This window comes from Anomaloglossus baeobatrachus, chromosome 1 (assembly GCF_048569485.1).
Source record: "Anomaloglossus baeobatrachus isolate aAnoBae1 chromosome 1, aAnoBae1.hap1, whole genome shotgun sequence".
Taxonomy (NCBI): domain Eukaryota; kingdom Metazoa; phylum Chordata; class Amphibia; order Anura; family Aromobatidae; genus Anomaloglossus; species Anomaloglossus baeobatrachus.
Genome location: NC_134353.1, coordinates 194,817,473 through 194,839,047, shown reverse-complemented (window position 1 = coordinate 194,839,047; position 21,575 = coordinate 194,817,473). Strand labels below are relative to the sequence as shown.

The following is a 21,575-nucleotide window of genomic DNA, read 5'->3' as shown; positions in this document are numbered from 1 at the left end:
CCCCGCCCATCCGCCCAGGCGGGCCGACCTGCAGCCGGAGCCCGTGACCGCTCGGAGCCACTCCTGTGGAAGGTGCCGAAGTCCGAACTGGAGGCATCTGTGTAGACTTCCCCCGAACCGGTGCCGACAGACCGCTCCGTGCAGGAGGTGCAGCAGGAGAGGATCCCTGTGCCCGTTCCCCACACCTCGGCTGAGGTTGCGCTGGGTCGCCGCTGCAAGGCAGCACCCCAGGCCAAGTCACCGTGGGACCTTCCACCGAGATTGCCAGTGGTGGGCAGTGTCCAGGAGGTCTCGCGGGGCCCGACCCGTGCGCAGGGGCTCGCAGCAGCCCCGTATTGGGACAGGGAGCCGACACCGCTGGGCCTGGAAATTGCCGAGAGGGAGCGAAGAAAGGCGGAGCTGGTGGCCCGCACTATCCGAGAGAAGTAAAGCCTCCGCCAAGCGACCTTCCGTGTCCGGGGCCCGCTCTATGAGGGGCAAGTGAGGAGGTTTGATGTCCGTCGGGGCTATGGTTTTATCTATGAGCCGGGCCTGGAGGCCGAAGTCTTTGTGGCCCGACGGGACGTCAATGCCCATCTGCCGGAAGACCACCCGGGCCGCAACCTGATGCTGGGAGACTTGGTGCAGTACACCAGGCACTGCGGGGAGCGGGGTTGGTTCGCGCTGGATGCAAGGTTGAGGGGCGGTCAAGAGGCCCGAATGCCAGCCCAGCCTCCTCCTCCGGTCGCCCCCGTGGACTTAAAGTGAGAGTCAGCGGTCCCCTGCCAAAAAGTTGTCCCCGTTGGGACCATCAGCACCGTTGTTGAGAGTACCGTTTAAAAGTTTGAGAATGATAAGTAAGAATGATCAACTGAAGAAGTTCATCTGATTTGCAACCGTGATTGAACCAGTCGTTGCCGGCAACTGTTGTCCCCGTGGGGACTGTCTGTATCCTTGCGTAAGGAACTGCTTACGGACAAGCCCGAGAACTTGCAGGGCAACCACGAACTAGTGGAATGTAAATAAAAATGTTGTTGGCTTGAAACCGTGACTGCCTCCGGAGAGGCTGATTTGGGAGGATGGGCCTGGAAGAAAGGGATGGCCCAGGCCCACCACTACCGTAACCGGTGGCGATCCTCCGGGGGGTTGAGGGGTCCCCATGGACACGGGTCCCCTGAAAGGGACAGAACCCGCTCGGGCAACTTGGTGCTGGACTGGGGTCAAGGGGTGCTGCCCATTTGCTTAGGGGCAGCATCAGGGCCAGGTTGCTTGGGTGGGAGAAGAGCGGAAGCCGTAACCGTTATTAAAAATGTTGGTAACGTTTAAGAAATGTGCCTCCCGATGTGGGAAGAATGAAAAATGCTTGTGTTAAATGTTTTTACCGTTTTATCTTTTACAGTTAAAATAAAATCGGTGATGGACGGGCAGCCCGTGGACGGTCTGCATTTTAGTAAGGGGGAATGTGGCGCCCTGGACAAGCCAGGTCGTCACAGAACTACACCAACACACCCCACACCCCGGTTAGGCACACCGAAGCCAAACACAAAATCCTTGTTGCCTTCCTCCAGGGGCTGATGTCCACACCAGGGGGTGGGCCAGGCGGTTGGTCCCGCCCACCGAGGAGTTCACAGTCCTGGAGGCGGGAAAAAGAGTGAGAGATAGAGTTGGAAGTGGAAGTGAGAGGAAGTAAAGTGGTAGAGGAGCAGTCTGAAGGCGGTCCGGGTGTGTGGCCCGGACGGAACAGCAAGGTTGGCAGATGGTGGTGACCGTCTGCAGGAGAGGCTAATTGGAGCAAACCATGTGGACCGTGGAAGGGCGGTGGCCCGGTGGTACCGGATCGGAGAGTAAACAGAAGCCAGCACCATTTGGCAGGGCTTACGGACCCCGACCAGGCTAGGAGTCGCCGTAAAACTGGTCAAATCCGTTAGCGAAGGGAACTTCCGGGGTTTCTCAGCAGTCAAGATCCGATTTGAAGGCAACCGCTCAAACCGTAGAGGGAAACGCAGTCACCGCCAAGGCTACAGTTCCCAGGGCCAGAGCCTGCGGGCAAAAGGGGCTCCCTCAGCAATCCATCCAAGCTGGGGAGCGGGTTACCGGTGGGAAGCCATTGGAACCGTAACACAACACAGGTGCAGGGAAAGGCAGTCACCATCAACCTGCCGGGAGGAGAAACACCGCAACCGTCTGTGGGACCCGTCCATCAAGCCGTTTGTTTTACCGGAGACTTTGCATTCGTCATTGGCTGAGTGAGTACCACCGTGCCGTGCGGCACAGCGCTGCCCTTGCGACCCTGCACCTCACCAGGCCCCGTAACCCGCCTGCCATCCCTAAACCCCTCACCGGGCCCCGGGACAACCAAACCCCCTACCCACGGAGGGGAGAACCAACATCCAAGCTGCTCCCTGTCATCGCTCCCGGGATCCCCTTCCAGAGCAGCGGTGGTATCACCAATCTCACCACAACCGTGGGTGGCGTCACGGACAATATCCCTAAACCCAAACCACCCCCCTTTCACTCACGGGCGAGGAACGCCGCTCGAGTCCCCAGGATCCGGCTCACCGCTCGAGCCACCACCGAGCAGCAGCAGTAGCTGGACCCGAGCAGTGGGTGAGCGCAGCGTCCCCTCCTCCGCCCGCGACAGTGACGTTTGGCCTCTTTACCTGTCGCTGCGGTGAGCCCCAGCCTTACTGAGAATGCTCCAGATCTATTATTTACTGTCAGAAAATGATCTGTATCAGAAAAGGCACAGACTTTCATTTAGAATTTTGGGATAGAAAATGGAAAAAACTTCTCAAATGTTGTACCATGTATTTACATAAGTCATTATGACCGAGTCACTGCTGCACGTCCTAATCTGTAAAGGGCGTAAGGTACTTTCCCCGCACTCACAAGGCCGCTCTTTTTCCCATCCTGACCTGGCTCCATATGTCGGGTTGTGTTTCACCCTGATGTCCCTGCACTCACACAATTACCGCCACTCTGCGTCTCCTATGGATGGAGCTGTTGATGTGCGACATCTCAGGACGTACGGGCAGATCTGTGATATGGCACACTTCTCTGTGGCTGAGGCTGAGGGATTTTTTTAGTGAAGTAATCTAAGGATAATTTGCATGCCATTCTGCCCGCTGTATTTCACATACAGCTGAATTATGCCAGGATCATGTCCACTGCCCATACCAGTTTGGAACATGTGGCGCCTTATGTCCATTTGCCCAGCAGCATATTATTCTTGGAAACTACATTTGCGTTTGGCAAAATGCTATTAACACTACAAGCTCTGATGTCTGCTGAATAAGAGCGGTGTAATCCTGCGTGTGACTGCAGAGTCCTGGAGAGGGCTGACTAAAGGCCCTGTCACACACAGATAAATCTGCGGCAGATCTGTGGTTGCAGTGAAATTGTGGACAATCAGTGCCAGGTTTGTGGATGTGTACAAATGGAACAATAGGTCCATGATTTCACTGCAACCACAGATCTGCCAAAGATTTATCTCTGTGTGTGACAGGGCCTTTAAGGTCCTTTTACATGGGGCAGTTTTTGTCCATAAATGAGTAACACAGTGTTTCTCAACTCCAGTCCTCAACCCACCAACAGATCATGTTTTCAGGTTTTCCTCAATCAGGTTTTCAGGATTTCCTTAATGTTGCACAGGTGATGGAATTACCCCTTCTAATATTGAGGAAAACCTGAAAACATGATCTGTTGTAAGGTCTTGAGGACTGGAGTTGAGAAACACTGGCAGTAACGGATGACTGCATAAAAGTCTATTAGTGTTTGCTTATTGGCCCAGTCATGCAGGCGACAAACTGTATGGGGGACACATGATGAGAAATAGTACAATGCTTGTTCACACTGTGTACCATCTTTGTCCTCCTTCTGCTTAAGCCGCGGTGCATGACGCGTCCTACGTCATTCATACTGCGCAGGCGCACTGCAATACTTTGATATGCCCTGCTCAGGACCTCAATGTCGGCGCGTATGAATGACGTAGGACGTGTGTTAGAATGCTGTATATAAGAGCCCACTGGTGGTGGCCGCAGCTATAGTCGCCAAATCTTGTGACAGGTTCCCTTTAAGGAAGTGATAACTCCTTGCAGATATGACCAGTGAGATGAAGGCTTTACAGGTTGGATGGTAATTTCCAGTCTGTGTAGACAGCGTCTGTTCTAGCAAAAGACTTTTGTACTGCAGTGAAGTCAATATTACTGTGCCATAATCCTGCTGCATCTCCCTGACATGGGAGCGCTGTGTTACCCATGGTGCTCACTTATTGCACAGGAATGGTTTATGGTCACAGTGGTCGCTGTGGTTCTTCATTCTAGGACGGCCATTATATGTTGGCAGCTCGGACTACAAGAGTATGTTCACATATAGAGTAATTAAAGTGGATTAGCAGGGAAACATTGCATACAATACATAACTTTTATGATCCGTATTTTCATGCATTTTTCCTTTTGTTTTGTTTTTCTAAATGTTTGTGTGAAAAATACTTCCATAATGTTGAAAGAGTTGACATGCTGTGTCTTGGTAAAAAAAGTAGTTCTTCAAATGCAGAGAAACGCAGCATGTACATGAGATTAGACATTTTCAGATTTCTCTGGTACTGTAAAGTGATTTCCTGGGCTCTAGACAAACTTCTTCAGTCACTTTGTGATTGCTGATTACTAAATCCCAACAGTATGCAATGTGCACACTCTCATGTTTCACTTGTATCTGTATTCCCGACGGTCACATGCATAGTTGTCACGTGCCGATTAGATTTTCACTTGCTGCTAGATTTTTTTGAGAGAAGCTGATCAGAATCTAAACAGTGCTGCACAAATCGCCTAGTTAGGCCCCTTTTACACCGTTTTTTTTGCCATCCGTCACAATCAGTTGGCTCAACGGATCCGTTGCAGATTGTGGAAAAACTGATGCGACGGATGCATTTTAAAAACAGATCCGTCGCATCAATTTTTTTACACCCCATCTGAGCATGCTCAGTTAAAAAAAAGGATCCGTCGCCGGGTTCCATCATTTGACGGCTTACAACGGATCCTGCGCCCATAGGCTTTAATTGTATCAAACAACGGACGACGACGGATCCGTCGATGTCCGTTTTTTTGACCTACACAAAAAACGTTACTTTGGCCATTGTCTCTGTCCGACAGACAAACATTTTTCGACGGATGAAACGTGAGGCCATCCGTCACTAATTCAAGTCAGTGAGTAAAAAACGGATACAGCGGCATCAGTCGCTGGATCTGTTTTTTTTTAAACTTTGACAGATTGTGACTGATGGCAAAAAAACTGATGTGTAAAAGGGGCCTTAGTCATGTGACCACTGACTCACGGGAAGTCTTTACAGTATGAGCTTTGCCGCTGTTATGATTCAGCAATATAGCTGACCATGAAAATTGCACATGGCCGATTCATTAAGAGGCACCTCTTAAAGATTGCTGTGTGCTTGCGACAATTCTTACTCCAGTGTAGACCGCAGCTTAACTGGATTTTTTTTGAGCGGGCATCGCTGCTCCCTGTCACACCCCTGCTCCTCCCATTTTGGCAAATTATTATTGGTCAAAACACGTGCATCTTTCTAAAGAATTATGCTGTAATCTCTTTGATGAATTCAACTTATTTACTTGTTTACTAAGTGGGCATTACCTGAAATTTTACTGGGGGCATGTACTCCTTCCTCATTCTAACGCTGACTAATCAGATAGCAGTACACTGTGGAAAAGAAGACCAAGCCCCCACAAACACTTAAAAACAGGCTCAGTGTGAGACGTGTATAGCCAACAGACTGTTCTCAGCACTGCAGAGTGATATGTGCTGAAGCATAACAGACCTGAGGGTGAGTAAGGTCCCTTTCACACTGCGTTTCAGTGGCTCCGTCGGGGCATACGTCCGAAATCCCGCTCCTCCCCCCACAAAACGTGTTTCGGACATATGCGCCGACAGGGCCATTGAGTATAATGGAGCAGACAGAGCAAGCGTATACTCTGTCTTGGACCATTTTCGGGTCTATACGCTTTCTGCAGGCGGATGCCCAGATGTAGCAGACTACGTTCTGGTGTCCTAAGGGGCCTAAGGCTGCTCTCACACATCTGGTTTTTGCCGTCAGGCACAATCCGGTGTGTGCCTGATGCAATGGATCCGGCGCAGATTGTGTAAAAACTAATGCAACGGATCCGGTAAAAAAACGGATCCATTGTAGCAGTTTGAATCGAGAATCCAGCTATGGCCGCTGGTAACCTGAGTGACGTCACCGCTAACAGCGCGACTCACTTCAGTTGCTCTGTGGAGCTCACAGCAAGTGGCGGTGTTCTACGGCCGCTCCTGTCCGCTTTCGATGTAGCAGAGCTGAAAGCGTCGTGGGACCTTGTGTGGATTGTGTCGGACCGGGAGGGGTATTTGGGGATTAATATTGTCGTGAAAGAGGGTGTTTTTTTGTCTTTTATTTCAAATAAATTATTTTTTATGTATGTGATTATTTACTTTCACTACAGATTAATCATGGGTGGTGTCTCATTGACGCCTGTTATGATTTACCTAGGACTTAGTGGCAGCTGTGGGCTTCCATTAACTCCTTATTACCCCAATTGCCACCACACCAGGGCAATTCGGGATGAGCTGGGTAGAGTTCCGGGACTGTCACATCTAATGGATGCGGCAATTACGGGCAGCTGCTGGCTGATATTTTTAGGCTGGGGGGCTCCCCATAACGTGGGGCTCCCCATCCTGAGAATGCCAGCCTTCAGCCGTGTGGCTTTACCTTGGCTGGTATCAAAATTGGGGGAACCGCACGCTGTTTTGTTTTATTTATTTATTTTACTGCAAGATATAGACCCGTCCACCGGTGGCTGTGATTGGTTGCAGTGAGACAGCTGTCACTCAGCGTGGGTGTTCGTCTGACTGCAACCAATCATAGGTGCCGGTGGGCAGGTGAAGCAGTGAATAAGAGTTGGAATAATGAGCGGCCGGCCGGGTTCACGAGCACATAGCCTTTCGTTCTACAACATGCCTCACGGCGCTGGATACAGCGCAGGGGTGATTTTTTGCTGTTTTTCCGAATCTTGCGAAAGCCGGATCAAACGCAAGGCCATGCGGCACAGTCCGGCACTAACGTAAGTTTATGAGGAAAAAAATGAATCCGGCGGCAATAGACGCCGGATCTGTTTTTTTCCGGAAATCGCCGGATTGTGCCTGGTGGCAAAAACCCGGATGTGTGAAAGCAGCCTAACAACTTTTGGCCTTTTCTCTGGTAGTAAGTGTGGGGGGAGGGGCAGTGCGCAGAGTTGGAGCTCATTACAAGCACTTCTAGTAGCTCTCCTCTTAAATTTAGATTAGCTTTATGGGCATGACCAAATGTACATTAGTATTGTCAAAGCAAGTGTACTACAGCCAACTCTGCATTGCATATTGAATTGCTTGCCTCTGATTTCTACGTTCTCTCCATGGAGATGTATAACTCTCAGGCTCGGGGAGATATCCCCCCCCCCCTTCCTCCCTATCTGCTGGAGAAGAAAGTTGTTAAATCCAGTTCTGCTGTACTCTAGCGTGTCATCACTTTGCAATCAAGAGCGGAGGCTTTTTGTCAATATATGTCTCACACTGAGTAAAATCCTATCAACATCTATTAAAGGAGTTGTCCGACATTAGCTTACCAAAAAAATTTGAGTTTATCTGTGCTGTATTGTCATATAAAACACCCCTACATTGTTATTTTTTGCTTTCTAATTTTTGTTCCTCTTGAATTATTACTTTATTCTCTGCAGCTCTTTCTTTACCTTCTGCTCCAGCAAACTGACCACTTCCTGTGCTAAACCTCCCAGTCAGAGCTGCACCGCCCGGCCTCAGTGTCCAGCCCAGCCCTCAGCACACCCATTCCCTGTCAGTATTCTGGCCCAGCATCTGACCTGTTATCACCACAGCAATGGTAATAACAGCCCCACATTGGGCTCTGCGACACACACGCACACACACACGCGCGCGCACACACACACACACACACACACACACACACACACACACACACGGCGCTCTGTACCGATAACCCCCCCCCGTCGTTCTGCACCGACCCCCCCCCCCCTTTCCCACACCATCGTTCTGTATCGAACCTTACCCCTATAGGGAACACATGTAGGCTACATTCACATGACCGTTTCCTTTTTGCGGTTTGCAAAAAACGGTTCATTTTTTTCACGGATGCATCCGTGTGCCTTCCATTTTTTTGCGGACCACAAAAAATGGAACCAGCAAGAAAGATAGATAAATAGATGAGTAGATCTAGAGATGAATAGATAGATATAGAGACAGAGGGATGAATGAATGAATAGAGGGATGGATAGATGGATGGATAGATGAGAAAGACCTATATAATGTCCTACCCCCTGCATATTCTAAGCTGGCACCCTTTAGTGACTTTCATGTGTCACTAAAGGGTGCTTAGCCTTGTATTTAGCCAAAAAATAAATTAAAGAATTAAAAAAATAAACAACGTGGGGTCCCCCCTATCTTTTGTAGCCAGCTAGGGTAAAGCAGACGGCTGCAGCCTGCAAACCACAGCTGGCAGCTTCACCTTGGCTGGTAATCCAAAACAGAGGGCACCCCACGCTGTTGTTTTAAATAAATAATTTAAAACAAAAAACATGGGGTCCCCCCCAAATTGGATCACCAGCCAAGGTAAGGACAGCTGTGGTCTGATATTCTCAGACTAGGGAGGTCCACTGTTATTGGACACTCTCCAGCCTAAAAATAGCAGGCCACAGCCGCCCCAGAAGTGGCGCATCCATTAGATGTGCCAATCCTGGCGCTTTGCCCCAACTCATCCCATGCCCTGGTGCGGTGGCAAACGGGCTAATATATGGGGTTGATGCCAGATGTGTAATGTCACCTGGCATCAAGCCCTGGGGTTCGTGATGTCACGCGTCTATCAGATACCCGACATCACCACATCACCAACCCAGTTAGTAAGAAAAAAAAATAAACAAAAGTTTTATTTGAAAAAAACACTCCCCAAAACATTCCCTCTTTCACCAATTTCTTGAAAAGAAAAACATATCCGGGTCCCACGACGATCCATACCATAGTCCATGTCCCAGTCAATGAAGAACAGAACATTGCCCATTGGCTGGGAGAGCAATGCAGTGACCTTAGCTAACATCAATAGGTCAGCCCAGGTCACTGCAGGGGTTGACGAGCGCTGGTGTCAGGAGGTTAGATGAGATCATTACCTGCTGTGACGATCTCCTGCTCTCCTGACGTCAGCGCTGTCACTGACTTCTATGCTCGCTGCGTTCTCAGCAGTATCGTTCGTGATGTCACCGCTAGTGACGTGAAAACGCAGCGGGCATAGAAGGCAGTGACTGCGCTGACGTCAGGAATAAAGCGAAGATTGTCACAGCAGGTAATGATCTCATCTAACCTCCTGACAGCAGTGCTCATCATCCCCCACGGCTGCCAGCACTGCAGGGTGAGAAGCTGCTGATACTGCAGTGCAGGCAGCCACGGGGCTGGAGCGGGACACAGACCGCACGGGCTGGTGGTGACACCGTGGGCGGGGAGAGTACGGGGTGCTGGGGAATGTGTGGGAGGGTGCAGGGAAGGGGGCGGCAACAAGCTGTTCACAGATTTGCATGTCAACACTGTCCTGCCCATGTTGACATGAAATGACCGGAAGCAGCAAAATCGCGGCAGGAGCGGTTACATGACCACTTTGAGCCGGGGGAGAGGGGCTGACAGCAGGGCAGGTAAGTGCTCACTTTCTACTTACCTGCCCCAATGTAGCCCAATAGGGTAATAGTAAAAAAAAGTCAAAGTAAGCTGGATAACCCCTTTAACATAACTGAGAGCCACAGTAGATACATTTTATTAGTTGCTAATTAGATTACAAAAATAAGAAATATAAAGTTATCAAATCCAGATTATCATTGTCATACTATAAAAATATAGGTGAGAGGGAGCACAGTAGACACAATAGGTGCAGCATCAATGACACGGTAACCAAATTGTCAATCTCCTTATGCCTATTATAAAAATCAGAAGAAGATCTGTGTGTGACATGAACAGAGATTAAAACCTGTAATGATACTGTAGCTGTGCTTGATAGGTATAGGATTTGTCACAAAAAGGAACCACATAGAGTATACATGACCAATAATTCATGTCATATATTTCTAAGCTATTGTGGGGCGAGTCCTTCTTTCCCCAGTGTTGTTGCCTGGTTATGGTTGGTCAGTGTTAGAGGAAGTACACACCCACAGTGAAATCTGTCTGGTAATGCCCATTTGGAGTTAACTATTGAAGTTCCAAATACTTGATTGCTAATATCTTCACAATGGAAAGGAGAAATTTTAAAATAAAAAATTGCTTTATTCTGCTCTGCAGCGCCTATTATCATGTGTCCATTTTAACATGAAAAATATGGTGACTGGTGCTCTTTAAAGAGATTGATACCACCAGCACCGCTAGACATTGTTGTTGTGCCGTACAAGCTATTTCAGAAGAGCTCCAACCGCATAAAAATATTAAAACAAGTTGTACTGATAGGGTGAACTCCTACAAAGTTCCACAAGTTGCCTACTGCCTGATTCTAATTGGTGTGGATCGAGTGCATGCTTGAAAAATGAGATCAGACACACAGTCAGATATTCATCTTTCCTCGACCAAGTTCGGCCCAGAAACTGCTTTATTTCAACTGAAACATGCCCTGATATAACCTTGGAAAGGGGCATGTCCGGATGTGTTTATTGGTCAGTGGGTTGAACAATCTGTTAGTCCATGAGCTGATTGGTAGGCTTCATCGTAGGCGGGTCTATGTCATCTGGGGCATCTTGGTGATGCTGATGGGCGGGTCTATGATGTCATCGGGGGCCATCTTGGGTTCCTCTGAAGACTGACTGGCTTATGTATAGAGGATCGATTTCATTGAACACACCTCACGGTGCTCTATGTCTAGAGGTTAATTAAGTATTTGATATAATGGCTCTCTTCAACAGTACTTAGCGTTTTCCCCACAACTCCTGGTTTGCCGCTAACCTGTTTAATTATGCTCTATTGTTCCTGGTTCTATTCCCCAAACACTGACTATATGGGTATTTTGATCCATTTCCAATCAGTGCCTAAGACAGATTGCTGTGATTTCTGGTGTGTTGATTAACACTAGTTATGGGCTAAAGGATACCATTTTTTTCATGGAATGCTCATTAAAGAACTTCAAGTAATGTGTGAACCAGCAGAATTGTGGAGAAAGTTCCCTGAATGCGCTGCCATATACAAAAGTCACAATGGGACTGTCGTAATTTGCTAAGAAATGTCACAATTGGCCTTTATTTTTATACACTGTGTTTTCATGTGATGTTTAAAAATCACATAAGTGATTCTTCCCTAAATGGGTCATATGATAGATTTACACTCATAATTATTTGCAATTAGGAAATGTTATTTTGGTCTCTTTGGTATCGTCTCCTCCCGGTGCAGCACAATCCCGGACCGCTCACACCAGCGATGTTCCTGATTCATGTCACGTCAGCAGAGCAGCTTCTTCTCTTCCTTCTTTTTAGTCGTACCTATTCATATCAGCCAACATATTCCATAATTCTGCTCTCTTGCCATAATTTAGAGAAGCTATACTGTATATGCCAAATCTATATATAGCACAGATGTGGACTGAATGTTAGTGATGTCCCCTCTAAGCGCACCTCCCTGCTGCAAATGGCGTGAGTAGCCAAAAGGCTGCGCACACACGTTTCACGTCCTCTTCCAGCCTCTAGACATATTGTGTAAACTAACAAAGTGCTGAAAATGCAAAAAAAAAAAAAACCCTCACAAACCCTTCTCTTTGGCCAGGTGGGCATTTTATTATATTATATTCCTGTAAGTGAGGGTGGTTGTGAAGGTTAAACTGGCATAATGACTCTCATAACCACTTTTGTTCTCTTCCGTCTTTTCTTCTATGCCTAAGTGACTGCCAAGCAATATGCCCTTGCCAATGTGATACGGTGTAAAGTATGAACCTTTTATAATCCAAAACTTTATGGTTCCTTCCTTTGCTCAGGATGTGATGGCAGTGAATCTGTCATTCTTCTCCTGCAGTGTATATTGGATCATTCGAAATTTCAATAAGAATATTGTAGCATATCGCCTGATATTACTGATGGGAATGTAAATCAGACAATTGTATAGATGGGTTGTGGACATGTATATTGTCACAGGGTCCTTTTCCGATATCACACAGTCAACCGAGCGAGAGATGGCGGTACAATCCAAAGAGCAATTATTCCAAGCAAATCAAATGGTCCATAAAATCCACAAAACAGAGGGTAAAATTAGTCCATTAACACAATTATAGTCCGGTAACCGATAAATATCCAGGTCTCTCTCAGAAGCCAGTTTCTCCCAAAGGTTCAATCTTCCTGCTTCACTCTTGAAGTCTCCAACAGACTGCCCAATTCTTCAGGTAAGCAGAGAGTTTAGGTGGATCTCACGCCCCCTCCCCCGACTTAGAAACAAAAGCCTGGCAGGGGAGGAATTAAACCTGCAAATGGGACAATGTACACAGAAGGGACACAGAATGGACAGTGAACCACGCCCAAACATTAACTCACACAAAATGATACACAGTCCACAATATTCCACCATCACATATGTACATTGCAACATACAACTCCTTAAAGAGAACCTGTCATCAGAATAAAGTATGGGGGGGGGGGGGGGCATGAGCGGAGCAAGAAGCGGAGATATCACTTTCGGGGCACAGGGGATGTTATTTAGGAGGAATGACTATAAAGGCAACTCCTCATGGCAAAATCACCCTAGCTGAAGGAATATTCCCAGATGGATGCCAGTAACCAGCCAGGAGAGCCTACGGAAGAAGCCGTACCACCGGCCTTGGTATATCGGGGGGGGTGAGTCCAAGGGTTCCCCTGCACAGATCATTCAATACCAGTATTGTTACTTGTATGATGAGTCCTCATCCTTGTACTCCTCGGATGACCGTGGGGAAGGGGGGGGCAGCCTTGTTTCCCCATTGAGGATACAGACAAACTGGTGAAAGCAGTTAGAGCAACGATGAAAGTACAAGAGAGAAAAGAATCAAAATCCATGCAAATACCAGAGGGAGACATAGGCAAACTTTTTTACAGCTCTCTTTTTAAGAAGGAAACTGACATCTCTTTCAGGACAATCATAAACCTTATAGATTTAAATACATTTATAACAACAAAAGATTGCAAAATAGAAACAATTGGCTTGGCAGTAAAACTTCTGTTCCCGGGAAGACTTATGGCGTCTCTACTATGCCGTTCAGATATTTCAGAAGCACCAAAAATATCTGAGTGGCGGTCAACATTCAGAAAGGATGTCTGACCCACCTGCAATTCCAGGCCTCCCACTTTGGCCTGTCAGTGGCTCCAAGGGTAATCAGAAAATTGGTGGCAGAAATGCTTTCTCATATCGGGGAGAAAAACATTCTATTCATCCCATACCAGGACGGTTTTCTAATAGTGGGAAACTCTAGGTCACATTGCAGCATGGCCATAAATCAAGCCAGAGACATATTAATCTTGTTAGGGTGGTTAATAAATTAAAAAAAACAAACAACTAAAGACCAAAGGCAAACTTCTGGGGATATTACTAGACTCTACAAAACAAACATACTTTCTTCCAGAGGAGAAAATAAGGAAAGTGAGCAAGTCGGTGTCTAAAATAATCAACAATCCAGTGACCACTCTAAGGAAAGCAATGTTACTAGGACCCGTATACACTTTCGGAGACTTCAGTGGGAAATCTTATAGGGAAGGTGTCGCGTTTTTTATTTTTGTATTAATAATAGTGATTATGAAATCAAGTATTTTTAATACAAAATTAAATTCACTGTTTATTTAGTTTTTATTTAATTCTAGTTTTACTGAAGCACTGGGGTCTGCCATCATGGATTTGGGTTTGTAACGACAGTTACTCACCTCCTTTATAGCAGCGCCCGGGGCATAGAGGACAGTGGTTGGACTCCGACCCTATACTTAATACAGGACAGCTCCCTGCTGTGACCTGGAGGCGCCCCCTGGGCTGTCCAGATCACATCAGAGGGAGGAGATCAGTGCCATCTTTGTGCAGCTCACAGCGTATCCTGTGTGCTGTACTCTCCCCCTGTCACCCGCCAGGATGGATGGGGTGAGTACCGGTGCCGGGCAGCGGTGATTGCACCGTAACTGAGCCTGTCTTGCTGCTCCCCACTCTGACCCCCCCGCACTTTGCCATGGACCCCCCGCCTTGCACTTTGCCGCGCACCCCCCTCCCCGCGTGTGCTTACCTTGGGCCTCCGCTGCTCGCTGCTATGTACTGTGTTCACTGACAGGACCTGCTGCCGAGGACGCAGGTCTGAGGTGAGTGCATACGGCAATGGGATATAGTCAGGGAGGCATTGGGAAAAAGTCAGTAGGCAGTATGGTGCATTGGGAAACATTCAGTAGGCAGTGTGGGGGCATTGGGAAGCAGTGTGGGGCATTTGGATAGCGTGCGGCAGGGGATACAGTGGAGTACTATGCAGCTGGCCTTAGTGACACTTTAGACATATTAGGATCACTCTGTGGCCACCAACAAAATGGCTCCACACTGTGAACCTAAACTTCATTTTCTCTTTTCCTTTTGGAAACACCCAGATTGGATACACACAGGAGAGCAGATTCTGCCCACTTTACTGCAGCTGTAATGTGAGCTACTTCTACAGTAGGATTTCTATAGGATTTCAGCAGCTGCTCTTCCTAGTGTTTAAGAGTGGAAAATAACACTTAAACTTTAACTTGAATTTTTTATTATATTTTTCCCAATTAAAAGAATTTTATGTAAACATAACATTAAAACACTAATACTTTATATTTTTTCAGTTATTGAATTTTTTAAAAACTATTTTTTTTTTACGACACCTTCCTTTTAAAGAAGCGAGAAAAAAATCAAAGGGAAACTGGAGGGAAGAGTCCCCATCTCAGAGATTACATAGGAATCCCTGAGCTGGTGTCTCCACAAAAAGAATCCTTCAGGGGTAATATCTGCTGCTCCTCCTGACGCTGTTACTGCATATTAATTGTTTGTGTAGATTTCACCCATTTCAATAGCTTGGTATTAGTGGTAAGTATAAGTATGCATCAAAAACTATGAAGCTGAATAGAATCTGTAAAAAGTGATCAAATCTCTACAAACCCTACAAAATAAACAGCAGGCGAGCAAGACCGTATCACCAAACATTTATTTAAATAAAACAATAAAAAAAAATATATATAATATAAAAATATAAATATGATTATCTCCACAGGTGGGTTCCCTAAATAATGTTGTCGAAGAGTTTGACATTGAGAAGGCAAATTAAGCCATCTAAATGGGCTGTGTATATAGCAAAGTGAGCGGCTACATGTAGTTGATCCCAATGGTCTTAACGCTATGTTCATATTTCATTTTACCTTACGTCAGTGGCTCCATCGGGGCTTGCGTCTGAAGCCCTGGAAAATGAGATTTGGGCGTATGCACTGACTGACTCCAGCTGCATCATTAGTGTCAATGACCCATTGTCAAAACACAGTCGACTATGTGACCCTTGCCTTACACGCCAACGGAAATTACTTGGTTAGTTTGGCCCACATATACATTTAACCAGACTAAATAAATCAATGTGAACAGGTCACTGGACCCAGATTGACTGCATCCAAGAGTTGTTAAGGTACTTGGCTCAGTTATACTTAATTTTTAGGAACTGTATAGTGACTTGTACTGTGCTGAGTGACTGGTGTAAAGGGAATGTGGTGACCAGTCAACCTAACACCCATTATGCGATAGAATTTCTGAGGGGCTTGTAAGATACCGTATGCATGAGTACATGATAGAAAATAGTAAGTGATAGCCAGCACAGTTTTATGAAGGATGTTGCCAAACCAACTTGATTCGCTATTACAAAGAGGTGAATAGATATGTGTGCAATGGAGTAACTGTGGATAACGTGTTTTTTCATCTGTTTAAAGGTATTTAGCAGTGTCCAATACATTCACTTAATAGGTACAGTGCGTGCGGAAAGTATTCACACCCCGTTAAATTTTTTACTCTTTGTTTCATTGCAGTCATTTGGTAAATTCAAAAAAGTTAATTTTTTCTCATTAATGTACACTCTGCACCCTATCTTAACAGAAAAAAAACAGAATTGTAGAAATTTTTACAAATTTATTAAAATAGAAAAATTGAAATATCAAATGATGTACCGAGACGAGACTGCGAGACATGTTCCAATTCAGTTTGTGTATATGGTCTGTGATTTTCATAAGAACTGTTATTTTTTAAGAATACCATTTCCTTAAGGGGTTGGCCATTTTCTCCTGTTAGATGGAGGATCATGTGTCCGGACCGTCACTCTCCACAATGGAAAGCTGCCTTTCTACTGGAGGAGGCTGACGGACTGGTTTGATCATGCCTCGTCCACCAGCAGCCATTTTATAGACAGAAGTGCTGGTCTGTGGGAGGAAAGCTGTTCTAACTAAAGAAGGTGGCCAACCTCGTCTGATTGTCCAGTAAGGGGTGACCCATAAATGACATAATGGCCTGCTTGGTGAAGGTCCAACCTTCCTTTGCTCTGTGCACTTATCTCCTTTGAGAAGCGCTTTCTTCACTTTCGTAGACTAATAAGCTGTTTTATTTTCCAGGTTTGTTGCTGTGAAGTTAATGTATCGAGATGAAGTTCATACTGGGGATTCTGGCTTTTCTTGTATTTTCCTTATGGTTGGATGGAGTGCATTCAAAAGAGAAGTCTTCGAAGAAGGGAAAGGGGAAGAAGAAGCAGTATCTCTGCCCATCGTATGTCACTTCTTACTCTGTAATATTAATGAACATGTATTTTTAATTACTGCAGCTAAGGCTTGGATTTATCAATGTACAAAGAGAACGTAGACGAAACAGTGATTAAATGTTCTTTATTTCACTGTAAATAACATTTTAAAGAATTTGTCTACTACTGGAAAACCCTGCTTAATCAGTTTGTGGCCCCATAGGTTAAATATGTGTATACATTTTCTCCCACTATGGCATAATTCCAATATTTTTAGATAGAGTATTCCCAGTTGGTCACGGAACATTTGACAACCATCAATGGTCGCTAATCGGCAGCAGATCATCAATATTCCATCAGTATGGATATATATTATAATATAATAATGGCAGCTGGACAGTGACTACGTGACCCAACAATGCCATGTCACCCACTGGGAACAGCAGCATTGACCTTGATGGAACTGTGCCACTGTGTGAGGTGGATTGTGTGCTTTTTTTTTTTCTCTCTTCTATGGTGCTCTGCATTGAATAAACCAGGATTGTCTAGTAGTAGACATCCCCTTTTAGTATAATGTCTTTAATACATTAAGAATTCAACCCCTTCACGGCATTCGCTGTTCATGTATGGCGCCGCAGGAGTGCGTTCCTGCAAACCGCCATACATGTACGGCACAACGATCACCCCGACTCACTAGTATAGTGAGAAAAATGGAAAAAATGCTTTGAAAATATAAATTGTTTTACTGTAAAAACAAAAGTAAAACAAAAAAAATGCTGCATCCGGATCAAACTATACAATTAACTAGTTTTGAAAACACTGTTAAACCCCCTCCAGAAAAAAAACCCGAGCCCTTATGTAGCTCCATTGAAAAAATAAACTTACTATCGGAGTATGGTGATGGAAAAACAAATTGTAAAAATCAAAAAGCTATTTGTGTGCAAAAGTAGCAAAGCATAAAGGAACCAATGTAAATATGGTATCACTGTGATCGTACCGAGACGAAGACTAACGTTGCCTTCTCACTTTTACCGCATGAATTTCTGTTTTTTGTTCACTTTCCCACCCAAAAGTAAAACAAGGAAAAAAAAACACTCCAACTCATTCTGCAGAAACAAGCCCACACATAGCTTATACAGCAGAGAAACAAGTTCTAGCTCTCAGAATATGGCGATGCAATAAATACTCTGTAAGGCCGGTTTCAGACATCCGTGTTTAATGAGGTATAAGCCACACCCATGGTTATGGTCATACGTGTTTCACGCGTTTGCACATATGTGACATGTACCGGAGAAAACACAGGTCTTTGAAATAAAAAGATTTTCTATATTCACCTGTACCCAGCGCTGTTTTCTTTGGCTCTGCTGCCTCCCGATTCTGACCCCCGCTCATTATACTCATTGATTATTCACTGCACTAAGGAGCTGGAAGGCGGAGCATCGCCGGGGACAGCGCTGGTCACAGCGCTGCCGAGGACAGCACCGCGGGGACAGGTGAATATTCAGCAAGCAGTGTGTGTGCCGTGACGTTTAGGTGGTCATTGTAGTTCCCAGTGAATAAGCCCCTACTCTGCTGGACCTAAGCGATGTACGGGTGAACACAGCAGCCCCGGACATTCCTTAGTGAACGAGTACTGCTCTTGTTCTCCTGTTGAAGTGAATGTACTGCAGTATTCAGGCAGCAGCCACCAAGCAATATACGGGGTTGCTGTATATAGCACGTATATCGCTTAGTCTATGTGCACACTGCATCCGTGAACCTAGCCTACAATATACATTTGGAAACTTTTCTAGATGTATACTGTAGTGTCACCATGACCAACTATTCAACAGACGCAGGCTTAAAGTGTGATCTTTCAGCCTCATGTAACTGTATAGGAAAGTGCAACAAATTATACTTTCCTATACTGGAGAAGACTGAAATGAGATGTATACCATTCTTTATAGATCTCTTTACAATGAGTCCCTATGGTGGACGGATACATTAGGATCCATCCTGACAGTGCACCCTGTGCGCATACCTCCCCATGTAACAGTTTCCACATGCGCAGTGAGGACCTACCCGTAGCTTGGGCCCCTGCCATTGCAGTATCAGCTGATCGTGAGTGTTTGACCCCCCCACAAAAAAAAATATTATATTTAGATGAGTCATCAATTGTTTTTGAACAACCATTTTAACAATCTTTGCGGCTCATGTCTCCAGAAGCATTAGCTAAGCACTAGGTATTGGCCACTAAAATGGCATATTTGTAATTTTCACTATGCAGCATCCATTGCACACTAATGCCAGTGTAATAATGTGCTGGGTACGTTTTTTCTTTTTATATCCAATTTAAAAGAACACTTTTTAATATCACCCTTATTGTAACAAATGTAATTTTTAATTTTCTGGTAAAGACATTTGTAATACAGTTATGAGATAAAAATAGTAATAATACACTGGATTAATTTCTTGAGGGGTGTAATTTTCAAAATTGGGTCACTGATTTCCCCCCCCCCCCTCTACTGCTACCTCAGAGGCTCTGCAAATGGCACCAACAAACTTACTGCCAAATTTGTGCTCCAAAATCCAAATAGCAATTCTTCTCTTCTGAGCCCTGCTGTGTGCTCAAGTATTAATTAACAACCACATATAGGGTGTCGCTTCATTTGGAATAAATTGGTTTCTAAGTGTTGAAGTCCATTTCTTCCTATTATACCTTGTGAAAATTAAAAATTTGGTGGTATAACAACATTCGTAGAAAAAAAATAACTTTTCATTTTCACATCCCAATGTTATAAAACTGTGAAGCACCTGTGGGTTCAATAGACTCACCACTTCCCTAGATGAATTCCTTGACGGGTGTAGTTTCCTAAATGGGGTACTTTGTGGGGGTTTCTGCTCCTTTGAACGTACAAGAGCTCTACAAATGGATAGGGATAGGTGAACCCCCTTCCCCCCTCCGATGATAGGGAGCCTCGCCCAAACAGTTTTGTAAAAATCGAGTTCGGGTTCTGTGATAATGCGAGCTTGCGTCCGAACACCGAACTCTGGCTTTACAGTTATGGATTGGGGCGGGGGGGCTTTAAGATAAAGAATAACTATAGTAATAAACATTGTCATTATACTTACAAGTCCCACGATGCATCCTGCAGACTGTCTCCCAGCCGCTTCTGCTTCCGCGTCCGATCATTGCTGTGTCACCGGGTAACCACCACCGACTAAAGTACCTTCTATGGCGTCATAGCCATATGACTGACGCCCTATGGCTGTGGGGTACTCTGTCCCCGGCGTGCGGTGTGTAGGGGGGGCGGCAGTCGTGGTCGCAGCCGATGCCCGGTTCCGTGACCCTGGGGGTCGGTCCGATAAAAAAGAGGTGATAAATAAAAGAAAAGAAGAGTTCTCAACTACGCCACTTGCGGTGTGCGGCCAAGTTATTGAAGCCGCCGCTGCAGGGTCCTGCAGGGGCTGGTGGAGAAGTGCAGCTTAGGTGTTTTGGGCCCTCCGCAAGCAGGGCTAGGTCCCAGAAGTGGATGATGAGGGGGGCAATGCTAGGGGACAGTCAGTGTACGGGTACGGAGGTGAGAAGGAAACAGTCCATACCGGTATTCCAGTTTCATTTCAACTTGCCTTTTTTCTTGTGGCTGGTACCTGGACCCACTGGTGCCGGTTACACGTGTTCCCGCTCCCCTTGTTCTCCATGCCAGCTGTGGCGAGGGTTAGCTCTCCTCCATGTACACTTGTTTGTATTGTTCTCCCGTGGCCTAGAGCTTCTGGGTAACCCCTCCGTTTCAGTCTTGGTAAGTTTTGGGTTCAGTCCCAAGTCCTCTCTTTGCTGCTGACGCTTCAGACTCTTTGAGTTGAAGGACCCTGGAGATCCCCCTCACCTGGCAGAATTAACAGTTGACCATAAAGTGTCCCACTGTCCTAGGGTCTGCACCCCGCCTTGTGCTGAGTACTGTGATCCTTGGTTCCAGACTTCCACAGGCGTCTCGCGGTTCCTGGAGTATTACACTTCACAGGTAACCCATGGTTCCTGGAGTCCTGGTTCCGTACTCCACAGTCCCTCACTCCTGTTATAGCGTTCCGTTGTTATTTCAGGTCTTTTCCCTTCTTTCTGTACTTTCACTTCCAACTCTCTACTTCCACCTCTCCTCTCCTTGACTTCTTCCTCCACACACCTTCCCGCCAACTTCCCAACTGACCACACACCCCCCTCCCCTTGCTGGGTCTCTCCCTACAGATTGGGTGGCAATTAACCAATAAGTGCCCATCCCTTTTACCTGTTGCTAGGCAGTCTTCCAGTCTGGAATTGGGGTTCTATATATGGCCTGAGGGTGCTGATGTGTTGACTGGCACTGATATTCCGGGGTTTGGGTTTCCACAGGTTAGATTTTGTGGCAACTGACTCCTCAGGGGTGCTACATGATCAGTCTGGTGTGAATGTTGTACAGACATTGGCTTACAGACTGGTCACGTGGCTATGACGTCATCGAAGGTCCTGGTAACTAAACTTTGCCTGTCACTGTCCGAGTGTCGCATCACATCACCCGGCACGGCGCACACTCTTCCAACAGGAGCGGGTCGGCTGCATGTATTTCCATGCAGTTGAGGCGCTCCTGTCTTGAGAGCATCAGACCGTGTGGGGTGATGCAATGAGAGATGCAAGTGGAATCATACCCTCACTGTCAGCCTGCTTCTCGCTCTGTACAGAGTGATTAAGAGAGCTGACAATGCTCTCTCTGCTTCTTACTCTGTATAGACGCTGTCTCTACCTGTGGACATGTTCGGGCTAAGGATTCTTTTTATAATAAAGATGGAAGTCTCTAGA

At 46.1% G+C, this 21,575-nt stretch overlaps 1 protein-coding gene across 1 annotated transcript in view; it reads left to right on the top strand.

Moving 5' to 3' along the window:
• The window catches only part of GLRB (glycine receptor beta), a 186,209-nt gene that overhangs the window by 19,575 nt on the left and 145,059 nt on the right, over window positions 1-21,575 (top strand). Inside the window, exon 2 of the mRNA XM_075347605.1 lies at window positions 16,644-16,794. Coding sequence (XP_075203720.1) covers window positions 16,673-16,794 — 122 coding nt within the window. The 5' untranslated portion in view covers window positions 16,644-16,672. The remainder of the gene's footprint in view (window positions 1-16,643; window positions 16,795-21,575) is intronic.